Source organism: Ornithorhynchus anatinus, chromosome 18 (assembly GCF_004115215.2).
Source record: "Ornithorhynchus anatinus isolate Pmale09 chromosome 18, mOrnAna1.pri.v4, whole genome shotgun sequence".
NCBI classification, from domain to species: domain Eukaryota; kingdom Metazoa; phylum Chordata; class Mammalia; order Monotremata; family Ornithorhynchidae; genus Ornithorhynchus; species Ornithorhynchus anatinus.
The window spans coordinates 39,574,650-39,591,281 of NC_041745.1; the positions used below are offsets into that span (position 1 = coordinate 39,574,650).

A 16,632-nucleotide genomic window follows, 5' to 3' on the forward strand; every position below is an offset into this window, starting at 1 on the left:
GGGGGAGAACAGGAAGCTCCAGAGGTCCAAGCACTGATTTGGAGGAGCCAAACAATTAATGATGTTGTTAGATAAAATGAAGTTGGATGTGGGGCCTGATTCCTTCCATCTCTCCAGGGCCCCAGACAATCAGGCTATTTCTCCTGGCAGCAAGGTGAGAGGAGGAATTTAGTGGGTGAGTGTAGCTGGAAGAGGAAGAAATAGGTAGAAAGGTGGACTGAGGGGAAAGCAAAATACATAACTGTCATTTTTTTCTTCACCATCATTGACAGCATTCATTGAGTGTCTATTGTGCAAGTTGCCTGGGAAACATACCACAGGGGTAAAAGATTTGATTCCTGCCCTTGAGGAGTTAATCATCTAGTGGGGAGTGAGAGACAAGTAGACACAAATTGTTAAATACACAATGGCTAGGAGAGTAAGAGAAAATATACAAATGACAAAAAAAGTTATCAATAAATAGGAAATAAACAGAAACTCACTAAAGTGCTAAAGTGGCTGATAGGATGGCATGTCCGAGTTGGTGGGCGATAAAATCAGAACTATCTTTAGGAGGGAGGCTGTCATTTCTCTCAACTTTCAATTAATCAATCGGACAATAGTATTTATTGAATGCCTACTGTGGGAGAGCACTGCACTAGGCTCTTGGGAGACTATTAATAGAGCTAGAAGACCCAGTCCTGCCCTCAAAGAGTTTACAGGGTAGCAAAGATTTTAACTACTGAGTAACCACCACATTCCATGAAGCTCATGGGGAGGAGGATGACAAAAAGTTTTGATTCAAGCCAATCAGCCCTTGACTACAAAATCACCTCTCTCTCCCCCCACCCTTTCCCCTCTCTCCCTCTCTAATTCACAAAACTCTAACTCTAAGGTATCATAATTTAAAATACATGGAGTGTTGACCACTTGCTGGAACTCTTTGGAATTCAGATTGAGGGATGTCCTTTCCATTTCATAGTTCCACTTGCAGAGACCACCATGCTAGAAAAAGAGTGTGGCTTCATTCTTATCTTCTTTGTACTCTACCCAGACTGTTCTCCCACTCTTCCACAAAGTGTAGATGCTGAGACCATACCATAGTTTGACTGATGGATTACAGGTAAGCGATGGCAGATGGCAAGCTCCACTAGACTGTAAGATCTTTGTGTGCAAGGATCATGCTTACTATCTCCATTGTATCTTACCCTCAATAAACAGTAAATCCTATGCACAAAGTGCAGAACAAATGCCACTGATTAATCGATAGATAAGTGTAAACTCATTGTGGGGAGGGAACGTGTCTACCAACTCTTGTCATACCGTACTCTTCCAAGCACTTAGTAGTGTTCTGCACACAGTAATTGTTCAGTAAATACGATTGATTGAATGAAACAGTTTATTCCAAGGAGAAGAACAAAAGAGCTGGAGGACAGAAAGAGGTATAACTTGAGTAAATGCCCAAAGCTCTAAAATGGGGAATCCCACATACTAATACGGGCAGGGAAACAAAATCACATTGGTGCGTTTGGCATGGCATTTTTCCCAGAGGAAAGCTCCCGAGATCTTGACCCCAGAGAGACATATGCTCTTATCCATCAGCATTTAAGAGCTATTAATTAGTGCCGGGGAGGGGGGGGGGGGGGAAGGGAGTGTCCCTTTGGGAAAAGGGCAGGGACACCGAAACATTCCGAACAAAAGACGGTTTGGAACGGTCGTGTTAGAAAAATAGCACTTAAATATTGCACGTGTAATTGGCTCGTCTCCCCTAAATAGGGGTTGTCAGCCTGCAGGCTAATTCCCTGGGGTGGCACTTTTCAAAACTCCCCCTCCCTTCCCGAGAGAGAGAGAGAGAGAGAGAGAGAGAGAGAGAGAGAGGATGACGAAGGCCTCGAAAGGGGAGAATTTGGTCCAGCTCTAAAGGTGAAGGTGGAAGGCACATCCTGCCACGATCAAAGGAAAGGCTGGACCGAGGATGAAGGACCCTGGGAAAGAACATAAAGGAAGGAGAAGGAGAGGGAGAGAAAGAAAGAGAGAAAGAGAGGGAGAAAAAGAGAAAGAGAGGGAGAGGAGAGAGAGGGAGAGAAAGAAAAAGAGGGAGGGAGAGGGAGGGAGAGAAAGAGAGAGAGAAAGGGAGAGAAAGAGGGAGAAAGAGAGAAAGGGAGATAAAGAGAGGGAGAGAAAAAGGGAAAGAAATAAAGAAATAGAGAGAGAAAGAGAGAGGGAGAGAAAGAGAGGGAGAGGGAGAGAGAAAGAAGGAGAGGGAGAGAAAGAAAGAGGGAGAGAAAAAGAAGAAAAAGAGAGAAAGAGAGAGGGAGAGAAAGAGAGAGAAGGAGAGAAAGAACGGGAGAGAAAAGCAAATTGTCTTGAAAATGGGCAGCAATCTCTGGGAACCCTAGAGTGACACCAGAGTGTGTGAGCCGCCGCTGAATGAGCCGAGGGGGGAGAAGGGGAGAGGGAGAGGGAGAGAGAGAGGAAGAGAGAGGGAGAGGGAAGAGGGAGAGGCGGTGTCATGTGACCCACTTCCCTGCTCCTTTTCTCCTTTAAAGCGGCCACTGGCAGGCGAGCGCCGGCCACAATCACGGCGCTCAGTCCAGCGGGAGCCCGACCCGGGGCCGTCCATCCCATCCCATCCCATCCCATCCCATCTCATCCCATCTCAGCCCATCCCATCCCATCCCCGCTGCACTTTTTCCCACCTCCGAAGTTTCGCGGAGCCGGAGGAGGGGAAGAGAGGGAGAGGACCAGCTCGGATCCCGGGGTACCCGCTGGAGGAAAAAAAAGGGGGGAGGGAAAAAAAAAAGAAAGGGAGAAATTAAAACACAGGAAGAAATAATAAAAGGGGAAGGGGCAGGAAACTATTTGGCCCGAAAAAAATGGCTGGGGCAATTATAGAAAACATGAGCACCAAGAAGCTGTGCGTTGTTGGTGGAATTTTGCTCGTTTTCCAAGTCATCGCTTTCCTCGTGGGAGGCTTGATTGGTAAGTCGTTAAAGCTGCGAGCTCTGTGTGTCTCTACGTGTGTATGTGTGTATGCATGCGTGCATGTATATATGTATATATTATATATTTATGTGTGTTCCCTCTCTCCCCCCACTTCCCCACACTCTCTCTGTCTCTCTGTCTGTCTGTCTGTCTCTCGCTCTCTGTGTCTCTCTATTTCTCTCCCCTTCTCCTCTCTGGCCCTTTCTCCCTCCTTTCCTGTTGTTTGGCTACTTGTTACAGTATCACTGCCTCGCTTCTATGATCTAATTAGTCCGCCTATTGTCGTTAAGGAAGCCGAGCTCCGTGGGACTCCGAGGGGCAGATTGCAGTCTGGAGGCAGAGAGAAAGGAAGGGGAAAAAGTTTTGGCCTAGTTTCAGTGTCTACTTAAAAAGAGAGAAAGAGGAGAAGGGGGGGAAAAAAATCTTAAGCATGGCGACTGATCGTGCGAGGAAGGGTTTGGTTACAAACTTGATTTCTTTCTTTCTTTCTTTTTTCTTTCCCCTCTTTCTCTCTCCGTCTTGCCTCCCTCTCCCCTGCAGACCCAAGTGGCCACAGCACAAGCCCCGGCCGACCCCCTCCCCATTGTGTGGCCACAGATTTGTGGATTCTAGGAGGGAAATGTGGATTTGGGTCGGGGGGGGGGGGGGGGGGGAAGGGGACTTGTTTTGCATTTTCGGCGCTGACCCCTTTCACTTTTCCGACTTTCGACTCCCTCTTTTCTCCAGCCCCTATGGGTTGCGGTTCAGGAGGTCTGAGAGGGGTCGGGGGAGGAATTAATTGGGGGGTGGGAATGGAGGAATGAATGGGGGGGAGGGAATGGGGCCTTAGCATATCTCCTCCTGCTGAAGCCCATCTCCTGGGGAGGGGGGCGGTGCTTCCGGACCCCCGGATCGCCCCCCAGGCCTCTCGCCCGGTCAGCAAGGCAAGGCCCCCTTTCCTTAAGCGAAACCAGAATTTTTCTGCAGGCTTCCGGGTGAGGGGTGGACCTGCCCAGGGGGAGGGGGAAGCACGCCTCTCTCTCTCTCTTCCTCCCCTTCCCCTCTTCACCCTCCCCCCAACCTTGACCCTGCGTTTCCCCGAGTCTTGGGGGGCGTGGGGAGTGGAGGAGGGAGTGAGAAACTCCACCCCAAACTTTCCAGCAGGCGGGGCCGGGATTTATTTCCACCCTGCTTGGGGAGACTTCGGTGCACCAAGTTTTTTGTGGGGGGTGTGTGTGTGTCTAATGAAGTTTTTAACGAAGTTTGCTGGGGGACCACGATCCCATCTCTTGGTTTAAAAACCTCCTTTGGATGAAACAGTCCTTGGGATGAAACTTTAGGTCATCTTGGAAAGTGAGGGTGATTTTGTTTCAAGAATATGGGAAGAAAAAAACCCAGGGGCGTTCAAGCAATGTTCCCTTGAGTGTCCCGCTCCAATCTTTGGTCACATCTGGATTGATCAGTCTTCAGGGAAGAGGGGAGGAAAAAAAAGCACATTTGGGGTCCGGTTGGAGGAATGGGGTGAGGATGAGGGGGGCGACTCAGGAGTTTGGAAAAGTCGGCGGGGAAGCCAGTCTCGTGCGTGGGAAATAGGTTTGCGTGCGTGTTTTTTGTCTGGAGGTAGGTTTGGTGCAGGCAAATTAAAGGAGTCTGTCTCGTCCTGTAACCGCCGCAACATCCAAGCAAATTGTTTTTTAAAAAGGAGGAGGGGGGAATAAAAACTTGACTGGCAAAGCAAGGGTGGAGAGGTGTATTTCAAAGGAGTGTTTTTCCTTTAATTGTAGAAAAGCTGAACTACATTTTAGCCCTTAATTTGGGGCAGATTTCTTGATGCCTGTCCCCTCCACACCCCTTCATTCTCTTTCCCCACCTCCCTTTTCCCTGGCTTCTCTACCCCCTCCACCAAGGTGCAAGTTGTGTGTTGCAGACGCTTTTTGGTGGCATGGATTCTCCATGTTTTCTCCTGTATTGGGTTATTCAAGGCTCTTAATACTCTCCCTGCGAACTGGCAGCAGCCTCGCTGATGCTCCTGACAATGATTGTGCAGCGGTTACAATTACACCTCTTGTCTCCCTTGATGAGCAGTTGCAGTTAGATGCCATCCGATCTCGTATGATTTCAGTGGCAGACCGTAATTAAAATTTCTTACACCTTGTGCTTTCAGAATGAAATTGGTCTATTATCCCTGTCTGACCTTCATCGCTCTTTGAGGTTTTTGCACAAGCGGTGAACGGATTATACCTATGGTGGTTCGGTTTGTGTGTGTGTCTGTGTGTGTGTTTGAAAGCTGATGGGAGGAGGAACCCATTATAAACTGGGGCAGATTTTTCTAAGATTATTCTCTAGAAAATCCATCGGACAGTAGAAGGGGATGAGGCACTGTATAGTTTCGTCCTCTTTTTTTCCCCCTCTTCCCTGAAGACTGATCAATCCAGATGTGACCAAAGATTGGAGCAGAACACTCATGGGAAGATTGCTTGAACGCCCCTGGGCTTTTTTCTTTCCATATTCTAGAAGCAAAATCACACTCACTTTCCAAGATGACCTAAAGTTTCACCCCAAGGAATATTTCATCCAAAGGAGGTTTTTAACCAAGAGAGGGGATTTATTTTTTTTAAATCCGCTAGGCTTCAAACTCAACAATCCATTTATCCCCAATTTGGAAATCCCCAAAATGGTGTTTGGTTGTTTTTTTTCTGTCATGTGGTGCATACAGCTTCAGTCTGTAGGCATCGAAGATTCATTCATAACTTTCTAGTGCACTTGTAATAAACCAAGCTGAAACTTTTGCAGTAGAATTTGATCATTATATTTTGATCCTTGGGGCAATGCTGAGAATATTGCGTCTGTGACTTTGCCATTTTGGCAGGGAGAACCGTTAATACAGTGTCTGTTTCTTGTTATATCGACTCTCCCAAGCACTTATTATCAACTCTGCATATAGAAAGTGCTCAATAAATATGATTAAATGAATGAATTTGTGGGGGATACATATTTGAAAGTTCATTTGATACCTGTTGGAAATTTAGTGATAAACACTAAAATTTGATGATGCAGTACTCAGGTTTGAATGTGGTACAGAAAGCTGAGCAGGAGGAATATTACCCTTCGACGTGCGCATGTTTGAAATTTAGATTTTTGGAGAAAGCGAACACAGTCAATTTACTTAACAGACTTGTTGGCATTTTCTTCTTTGCCCTATCGATAACAAAAGAATCCCTTTTAAGATCATTAGAACTTAAATATGCCATAGTGTTTGGTATTACTCCACCACAGCAGTGCAAAATTTCCCTCCTTGCACTCAGAACAATTTGCTGATAAAGTGGCATTCTATGTTTAAAATTTGTAAGAGCTCCCCATTCAGCATGTATTCTACCTCCTGGAAGACAGTAAAAGATATTCTTCTTGTGGTGTTCCTGTATTCTGTATACTTGCAGAGAGATCGCTGTTTTAAAAAGCCATGTGGAATATCTGGTGTTCATTTCAATAATATTTATTTGAATGGGAGGAACAAGGGCCAAACAGACTTGGAATTAACCAGGTTCAGTTTGTTCTCTAATAAAGAGATCAGGGAGTTGGTGATCTGGTAGGCTTGGGAATAGCAGTTGGTCAGAATTACTGCATTCAAAATAGTGAGCGATATTGATTTACCTGGCTTTACTGAATTAGGGAAGAGCACCAATGAGGAAGAAAGTACATGCCTTTTCCGATTAAAGATGAAGCATTCATTCATTCAATAGTATTTATTGAGCGCTTACTATGTGCAGAGCACTGTACTAAGCGCTTGGGATGAACAAGTCGGCAACAGATAGAGACAGTCCCTGCCGTTTGACGGGCTTACAGTATGAAGCATTTTTGTTGGTATCTGTTTGGTTGCCCCATTGGTTTTTCAATGAACCATTTCCCTTGAGATCAAGGGGTTAAGTTTTAGGCTTTGTGGGGTTTTCAGGGGGAAGTCTCCAGGCTGGATTGGAACCCCTTGGGTAAACTTTGGGTTTCAAGCCTTCCTTTGACTGGCTAATCTGGGTAGCATTAGTATGGGTTTTACAATAAGCTATTTATCCATATCCTCCCAGGCAAAAACACCAGTTCTCTATCTTGCTCACAGGGGTGTTTTAAGGATTAATTAAGATTTATGAAGCACCTTGAAGATGTTACCTATTGTTTCCCAATGCTTTATGACCTAAGTGGGGAATTTCCAGTGTAAAAGTTGAAAGGGAAGATATGTCACAGTTAACCTAGGGCATGAGGGAGAGAATAGGAAGTTTGCTTGCCAGCACCAATTTGCATCCCATGTAAAGCTGAGCTTATATTACTGAAATGAAGGTGGTAACTAAACTACGGTAGTTTTCTGCCATGCATGTGCAATTTATTCTTGTTTTGAAGAGGCATGGAGTTTAAAGTTTCTAGCCCTGCTTGTTTATGCTAGAGGGGAAAACGCAGGCATCGTGGGAGAGTGGAGACCGACCCTAAAGATAAGTGACACTGAATTATTGGGAATGCATGACAACAGGTGGTATTGGTGACCATGTTGACAGTACCCCTAACAGCAGTCGGTGGGGGGTTGAAGAGACTGAAAACACAGTTCACATTCTCATTTTGTTCCTTCAGGTATCATCATCTCAAAAGGAAAAGTCAGGACTTTGTGACGGATTAATTCCACTGCCTTATTGGCATTCCTCAGGAACGAGAGGCTGTGTCTGAAGAGGGCCAGGCATATCTTTTTGGAAAGACATTTTCTAGTGGAAAATTCCCCTTTTGATGCAAATAAGCGTGGGCAAACCACCAAGCTAATGCTAGTAGGGATGGCCTCGGGGAGGCAAAGCTAATGTTTCTGGAACCGTGTACCTCGCTCTCGTCTGCCGCTGAGTCTGCCCTGATTGCAGGAAATCCACCCGATTGGCAGAGAAGTTTGGGCCTCCCTTAGGCCTCTGCTCCCACTCACTCCCTTCCCCCAACTGGGCTGTTCGCGTAGATGCCAACTTCTCATTGTGAGAGCTGGGGTGAAAAGGAGGCCAGGGATGTTCGAGAGTGGTGGGGGGATGGGAGCAAGCTCCAGTGAGGGTGAGAATCGTCTCAGCCCCAAATGGGGAAACTCTCCCATCTTGGGGTGGGATCAGTAATGGGGGTCAGTAACAGATATTTATGTACATATGCGTTATTTATTTATATTGATGTCTGCCTCCCCCTCTAGACTGCGAGCTCGTTATTGGAAGGGAATGTGTCTGCTTATTGGTGTATCGTATTCTCCCAGGCGCTTAGTACAGTGCTCCACACAGAGTAACGCTCAATAAATACGATGGAATGAATGACTGTTCAGTCGTGGGCCAAAACGAAACATTAAAAATCCCTTTTTGTAGGATTTCTAACACACTGTAGTGTTAGCTGTCTGATGGGAGAGATTCTGCTTGCTAGATTAAGATAAGGGAGTTTGTCCAGTTGCGAGAGAAAAATTGCAGCAGCTTGCCTTGTGCAGCCTGGACCAGGGAGTCTGTCTTCTGAAAAGTCTGCACACGCCAGGCGCGGCAACTTCTCCCAAGTCTCAACCAGCCTGGATAATTGTGTGAATCATTTGTTAAGTGACTGAACAGTTATCAACAATGCAGTTCATTATTTATGGTGTTTGGATGCTGCTACTTGAAGGATTATTATATGGCTCCCTGTTCTTTAGGCAGTAATTTGGGTTTTGTTTTGGAGGCCTAAATAATTCCTAAAAAGGAGAAGGATCCAGCTGGAAAGGAATTGGGAAGCCCTGTAGAATAGGGGAAGAGACCGAAAATGAAAGATTAAAACTCTGTTCATAACAGAATGTGTGTATGTGTGTGTGTGTATGTATTTAATTACTAGAGGCTCTGGCAGACGTACTGTTAGAGTGAATAGGTGCGTTTTGCACTTTAGACATGAATGCTGATGGACCTTTTTTGCTTCATTGAAAGATTTCCTTCAGCCCGCAATCTTGGCAAAGACTCTGGGAGCTGATGCAAAACCAAGGCAGGAAAAGGTCGTGTCTATTTAGTTTAGGTCTTCTCCATTCTTCTTAAAGAGCTGCAACTGGGGTTTAATGGCAAAATGTGCCAGAAATTGACTGTTCCCAGACAAACGACCCTGCTGGGGGGAAAGGGAAAAGGGGATGGGTTGGGGGAGAGGAGACGCAGCCCCAGTGAACTAGCGCTTTAGGGTTCCCCCCCGCCCCCCCCACATTCATTTTCAGAGCAGTTTCCACCTAAAAGGACACCTGGCCGGGCTATGGAAAGTGGGCTATGGAAAGTGTGCTCTTTCGTTTGAGAATAACGTGGACCAGTGGACCATTCGTCAAGTATTTTATCTAACTTATCTAAGTAAATCTTGCAAGGCAAATAAAACTGTCTTGCAAACAGGAAGGGGCCAATTTGGCCTGGGACAGGCCGGAATTCGAGGCATCCGTCTGCCGCCTGTCTGGAACCACGCCCCTGCCCCGACACAGGGTGGCCACTACTGACCGTTCTGCTTTGACCCAGAAGTAGCAGATGCACATTGGGACGCTTAGCGTTACGTACTGATGTCATTCACGATCTTTTAAGGCAATTTGCAGAGCCATCGGTGAATCAATCGATGGTATTTATTGAGCACTTACTGCGTGCAGAACACTGTATCAGGCGTTTGGAAGAGTACAATAATCCAGAGTTGGTAGATAACGTTCCCTTACGGTCTAGAATCACCAGGACAGCTCGTTCAGCTCCCTCCAAACCTGGATGTCGCTTCCAAGCCCGCTCACCTTGGTGGCAGGAGCAGAGGTGGAGGGAGATTGGGTGCTTTAAAGGCATCTGGTTGACCAACCACTTGGTAGAGTGCTCCACACCCAGTAAGTGCTCAATAAACACCATTGATGGATATCGATGTCAGGGATTGGCAGATGTGGCAGAAGGGATGAGAAATCAGAGGCCTCCTTCTTTCTTGGGGGTGTGGCATTTGGCTATAGCTCCCCCTTAATGTTTAGCCTTTTCAGAGGTAATGACATTGTCAAGTGTCTCCTAAATTGGATGCACTATGCTAAGCGCTTGGGAGAGTACAAAAAGAAGCAAAAGACCTTTCCCCTGCCCATTAGGTTCCTGGAACCCAAGGGTGGAAATGGTTCCAGTTTCATTTTGGAGGCTGTGATTTGTCCCCAGCCCGGTACTTTGTGGGCATTTGGCAGGGGGCTGTGAGCAGAGGGGTGTCCAGTACTGAGTGCTTCAGTGGCTATCTTACTCCACCTCCTTGATCATCCAAAATTATGTATTAAGCCCGTACCATACTAAGCTTGTGAGAGAGTTCAGTAGAAGACACAAACCTTGCCCACGAGTAGTTTACAATCTAGCAGACTGTAATAATAATGATAATAATGTTGGTATTTGTTAAGCGCTTACTCTGTGCAGAGCACTGTTCTAAGCGCTGGGGTAGACACAAGGGGATCAGGTTGTCCCACGTGGGGCTCACAGTCTTAATCCCCATTTTACAGATGAGGTAACTGAGGCACAGAGAAGTTAAGTGACTTGCCCACAGTCACACAGCTGACAAGTGGCAGAGCCTGGATTCAAACCCATGATCTATGACTCCAAAGCCCGTGCTCTTTCCACTGAGCCACGATGCTTCTTTTTCTGTAGATACTCTGAGCTCCATTAGCATCCTTCCAAAACTTAAAGCCAAAACCTATAGCTCCTTAATAAATATTGACTGCCAAGGATTTGGACCTCTAGACTAGAGTTGCACATTCAGATTTCCTGATTTCACTCCCAGGCAGACACCACCCAGTTACTGTGGAACTGTAGAATGTGGTGAGGAAAGAGGTTTTAAACTCCCCTTCCCATCTCTACTTTGAGGTTCTCACAGGACGATTACCTTTTTGTATTCCTTGATTTAATTTTTTTTTAAAAAAAGAATCCTTAAATAATAACCTTAATGTCTTTCCCTTTGTGTACTTAATTCCTCTTTTAATTCGAGAAAGGAAACACCTAGCTAATCTCTTGACGGAGTGACATAATTGGAGCATATTTGTGCTGTTCGGTGTGGTTTTTTTAAGTATGCCGTGAGTAAAAAACAAATTCCTAGCTTCATCACTCTGAAGAGGGTGTGGTACATTCCCTTCCTCATGCTTCAGGACGTTTTGCAACTTAAAAAATTACAACTTTTTTTGCTTGCTCTGTTTTTAAATTGCTCAATCCAGTCCTCATTTGCCTAACCCATTTCAGTGTTTTGGGAGCTGCTCTGAGCCTCCAACCAGTCGAGTTTTCCACACCTCACTTCCGTTCTCCCTGTGCCATCTGTGGCACCCGCAAAATCCAAATTTCAGTGAGACTGTAAACTCCTTGAGGGCAGGGATCATGTCTACATAATACTATTATACTCTCCCAAGCACTTACTATAGCACTCTGCACACTAGGACCTCAATATTTCAGTTGTAAACATTTTTATGTCTGTCTCACCTATTAGAGTATAAGCTCTTTGTGACCTGAGAAACTGTCACTTTGTTGTTCTGTACTTTCCAAGCACCTGCGAGCCCCATATGGTAGAGGGACTGTGTCCAATTGATTAACTTGCACCCACCCCAAAGCTTAAAATAATGCTCGATGCATAGCAAGCGCTCTACGCATAACCTTAAAAAAGTGGACACTCAACGCTATTACTACTATTGCTTTTAATTGTGAGCACCAGCAAGCGGAAACACTCCTCTATCAATTAATCATATTTATTGAGCACATACTGTATGCAGGGCACTATACTAAGCGATTCAGAAAGAACAACTGATTACAATGAAAATTTTATTTTGTAATTCCAATAAATGAAAGAACTTATTCGATCTATCAGCTCAGGGTGACTATTTTGGAGAACTTTTCCGTAAGAAAACTGTTCTGACACAATCTGTGTGTGAAAGTCAAACTGCCTAATTCCGTTTAGCGTTGATAAAGCCAGACTGGCAAGATGGTTGTTAGGGAAGAATAAACCACTAGTCCACTACGGGAACCCCAGACTGGTGGAGAATGTACTGGAATTTTCTACTTTATTTGTTAATAGTACTTATTGAGCACTTTACTATGTGCACAAGACTATACTAGACCTGTGGGAGGGTACAATAGATATAGTAATAATAATAATTATGGTATATAAGTGCTTACTATGTGCTAGGCACTATACTAAGCGCTGGAGTGGAAACAAGCAAATCGGGTTGGACCCAGTCCCTGTCCCATGTGGGGCTCACAGTCTCAATCCCCATTTTACCGATGAAAAAGAAGTAAAGTGACTTGCCCGAGTTCACACAACATTCATTCATTCAATAGTATTTATTGAGCGCTTACTGTGTGCAGAGCACTGTACTAAGCGCTTGGAATGGACAAATCGGTAACAGATAGAGACAGTCCCTGCCCTTTGACGGGCTTACAGTCTAATCGGGGGAGACAGACAAGAACAATGGCAATAAATAGAATCAAGCAGACAAATGGCAGAGCTGAGAATAGAGCCCATGACCTTCTGACTCCCAGGCCCGCGCTCTAGTTACTAGTAGACATGGTCCCTACCCTCAATCAGTGGAATTCATTGAGCGCTTATTGTGTGAATAGCGCTGTACTAAGAGCTTGGGAAAGTACAATATGATGGTGTTAGCAGATGCGATCCCTGCCCATCATCTCTCTTTATTGTGAATTGTACTTTCCAAGCAGTTAGTATAGTGCTCTGCACACAGTAAGCATTCAATAAATATGATTGAGTGCCTGAATGATGGCACTTAACAGTTGAACAAGGCTCTTCAGGCAGGAATGCCAGAGTAGAGAGCTGCGTGCGTTGATTTGGGTCTACTTTTCTGCCATTCAGGGTCTGAACAGATGGATTTGGACCTACCCTCAGGTTGAGTTTCTCAGGTTGGGAGGAGGACCCTGCTGGGTGGGTGTGAAAGCCACTCAGATGCCTGAATAATGGAATAATAGAGGGAGATCAGATAAGGGGCCCAAAGGGATCCCATTTGGGGGGCTCCTAACACCCCAAGGTCGCATTTTTCAGTCATGTGGACTTCCAGCCCTAACAGGTAGAGCTGTCTGCCTCCATGTGGGTTCTGGTCTTGCCAAACTGTGACATCTACTAGCTACTTGTGTAGTGCAAAGTTTTACTAAAAACTGCCTATGTTGTTGACTGGAAAATGATTCAGATCACAATTTTAAGAAGCAGGAGGGACTTTTAAAAAAGTTTTTCGGTCTGCTATCAGGTTTCTCTGGGTGGACACACATCCGCTGAGTTCTCTGCTTTGTCCTTGCTACCTGAGACAAAACTTCTAATCGCTCAGTGGTACAGGGCATTGTACTAAGCACTCGTTGCTGAATTGTACGTTCCAAGCACGTAGTACAGTGCTCTGCACATAGTAAACGCTCAATAAATACGATTGAATGAATGAATGAAAGTACAACAAAGTTAGTACACACAATCTTGAGCCCCTAAGAAGCTTACAGTCAAGTGAGGGAGGCAGACACTTAAATAATTACCCAGAGGAGGAAGGAGAGTGGATCAAAGCAAGTGAGTGCTTAGCCTTCTAGGCTGAAACTGCTCCCAAAGAGCTGTAAGGTATTTCTTCAGAGAATTAACAATAATGGATGCTGTCAGAATGCTTACGAGTCATGAACCTTGATTGCCAAGTCCCTATAAGGTGTCTGTAGGGGGAGTTTAGGTGATGCCTTGTTCTACGCTTCACTCTGACTGAAAGATCGTCCTGTTGGAGAACGAGCTCCTTTTACGTTCCGATTCTTTGAACACTTAACGGCGCTCATTTAAATGATAACTCCTGTCTGAGATCAGGAATGCCTCTCAGAGAGGAAAAGACACGTACACACATTCCAGTGTTTCCTTGTTCTGGTTGCTAGTTCTGGCTTGTGTGAAGCAGGCTCTCAGTTTTAACACATACGTGTCTGGGCGAAGTGAAATCGTCGCTCTCAAATGGAAGACGGGATTTTTATTGATAGATTCCATGTGTGGAAGCTTTGAAAATTACCTCGTTATGAATCAGGGAGTGACTTGTAAAAAGAGAAGCCACCACTTCAAAAGAGCGGCTCCCCCGAAGTTCTATCCCGGAGAGGAGTGAGGCGGTGGGGGCCGGGAGAGAAGCTTAGAGCTTCTGTGTCGCCATGATTAATGTTGGGTCGCTGCTGGTTTTGAAATCCTCCATTTTCAAAGATGTGGTTGCTTGGCAATTGGCAGCTGAAAGAAGTTGACACCCACCTTCGACAGCTGTTCAATATTCAACATTACACCAGGTAGCAAAAATGGATACCTGGAAGGGATGAATGAACCCGGGTATGGATGTCACTGCTTGTGTGTGGGGGATGTCTTTATAGAGAAATGGGAGTGGACCCAGTTTTATGTTGCCCCCGACCGGGATCATATACAAATGACAAGCAAGATCCTGTGAGTGTGTGCCACGCAATCATCAAGATAAAAGGTCAAGAGTTCTAATCTTGGATCTGCCATTTTTCTGTTGTGTGACCGTGGGTGAGTCACTTACTGTCTCTTTGCACCAGTTACCTCATCTGTAAAATGGGAATTAAGACCGTGAGTCCTGTGTGGGCCTTGGACTGTGTCCAACCTGATTACCTTGCATCTACCCCAGCACTTAGTACAGTATCCAGCACCTAGTAAGCACTTAATACATATCAGTTTCTTTAAAGAAAAAAAAGCATTTCTTAGGTCTTTCCCTGCTTTGCCCATTGAGGACCCTTTTGAGAGTCAAGATCTGACGGTTAAGGTCCTGCCTGAGCGTCACACTGGGGAAGGGACCCATGTCTGTGTAGTTTGGAGTTAGACCAGTGACTTCTTCTCAATCAGTAGTATTTATTGAGCACCCACCGGGTGCAGTGTACTGTACTAAGCACCTAGGAGAGTACAATAGTCATGAAGCTCACTGTTGGCAGCGAATGTGTCTACTGTTTTATTGTACTCTCACAAGCACTTACTACAGTGCTCTGCACATAGTAAACGCTCAATAAATACAATTAACTGTCCTTAAAAAGTTTACAATTCTTCAGTGGAGACAGAGACTAAAATCCCTGGGCTGTCGGGGCTTGTAGTCCTGCTAAATGTGCTGGGCTCTCTGCAAATACCACAGCCACTGTGCTTGCTGGAGTCATGATCCCCCACCCCAACCTGAGGCAGCACAAAGCCGGGAGGGGAGTGTACCGCCCAACCTTGGCTCACCTTGCCCTGGCCTGGCCAGGGCCAAAGCAGGTGTCCCTAAATTAGCAGATGTTGAAAGAGTGTAATTTGAATCCGGTTTTAACATGGTAAAAAGAGATTAGGTTCCGAGCCCCCCCCACCCTACAAAGCACGAGTGTGACTAGTGCAAAGACATCGTGTGGAAAGCGAGACGCTATTCACTGGGCCAATGGGGAAAACCTAAGAACTGTCCTTGGCTCACAGGACAGTTAAAAGAGAATAAAGGCAGGGAAAGGTTGGGAGAGCAGAAGCAGTATGGCCCGGTGGGACTTGGAGGCAGAGGATGTGGGTTCTAATGCTGACTTTGCCACATGTCTGGCATGTGACCTTGGGCAGTCACCTAACTTGTGTGCCTCAGTTACCTCATCTGTAAAATAAGGATTAAGACTGTGGGACGTGGGGAGTGGGTCCAACCTCATTAGCTTGTACCTATTCTGGTGCTTAGTACAGTGCTCGGGACATAACTTTTAACAGATACCATTAAAAAAAAAAAGCAGAACGTGGAGCAAGAGAATGGGTAGGGATTGTCTCTATTTGTTGCCGAATTGTACTTTCCAAGCACTTAATACAGTACTCTGCACACAGAAAGCGCTCAATAAATACAAATGAATGAATGGATTAAGAGGGCAGGATATGAATTACTTATACCTGGTCCCCGAGACTGAAGACCAAGCCAGAGAACATAAATTTGGGTCCCAGGGTAACCTTGGGTCCGTTTGTAGATTATCACTTTTCTTTATCATTCTCAGTGCCTGAATGTCTCCACCCCACCCCCTGCCTAACACCTTTTGGTGGTCTAGAGTAAGAAAACTGAGAAGAAGCAAAGTCAAGAGATGATGAAACAAATTGGAAGTGGCCCATTCTGTGTAGGCATGCCCCGTTGTTCCAGTAATAACGTCATGGCCCTCCAAGCAGTTTTGTAGCCTAGCGTGTGGTCTGGGGGTGTGGGGAGGAAATGCTGCTACTGGATTTGACTGTTCCTGTGTCTGGTTCAGGGCGAAATCTTTTGAACTAAGCCATCTCTCTGGTACATTTGTAACTGAGAAGGAAAAGAAGAAGCAGCGTGGCCTACCGGATAGCCAACGGGCCTGAGAGTCAGAATCACCTGGCTTCTAATCCCAGCTCTGCCGCGGTGACCTTAGTCAAGTCACTTCTTTCATCTGTAAAATGGGGATTAAGACTGAGCTCGATGCGGGACATGGGTGTCCAACCTGATTCTCTTGTCTCTACTCCAGCGTTTAGTACAATGCCCAGCACATACTATGTATTTAACAAATACCATTTTTAAAAAAAAAACCAGCTGAGGGTAGTAATGGTTCCATCGAGGAAAAGGGAACCCGCTCTCCTGGATTCCCAGGGAAGTCTGGACATCTCTGCTGCCTTCCAGCCAACCAGCAAAGCGTGACCGAGGAGGAGGCAGATGATCTGTGCCTTCTATGGGTGTGCGGCATATATGTCTAGTGGGTGGGAGTGTATCCACCCATT

The 16,632-nt window shown here is 45.7% G+C and overlaps 1 protein-coding gene across 1 annotated transcript in view; it reads left to right on the plus strand.

Moving 5' to 3' along the window:
• The first annotated feature begins 2,543 nt into the window (after window positions 1-2,543).
• WLS (Wnt ligand secretion mediator) overlaps window positions 2,544-16,632 on the plus strand; it is a 91,878-nt gene continuing 77,789 nt past the window's right edge. Inside the window, exon 1 of the mRNA XM_001513659.3 lies at window positions 2,544-2,961. Within this exon, the coding sequence (XP_001513709.1) occupies window positions 2,856-2,961 (106 nt within the window). The 5' untranslated portion in view covers window positions 2,544-2,855. The remainder of the gene's footprint in view (window positions 2,962-16,632) is intronic.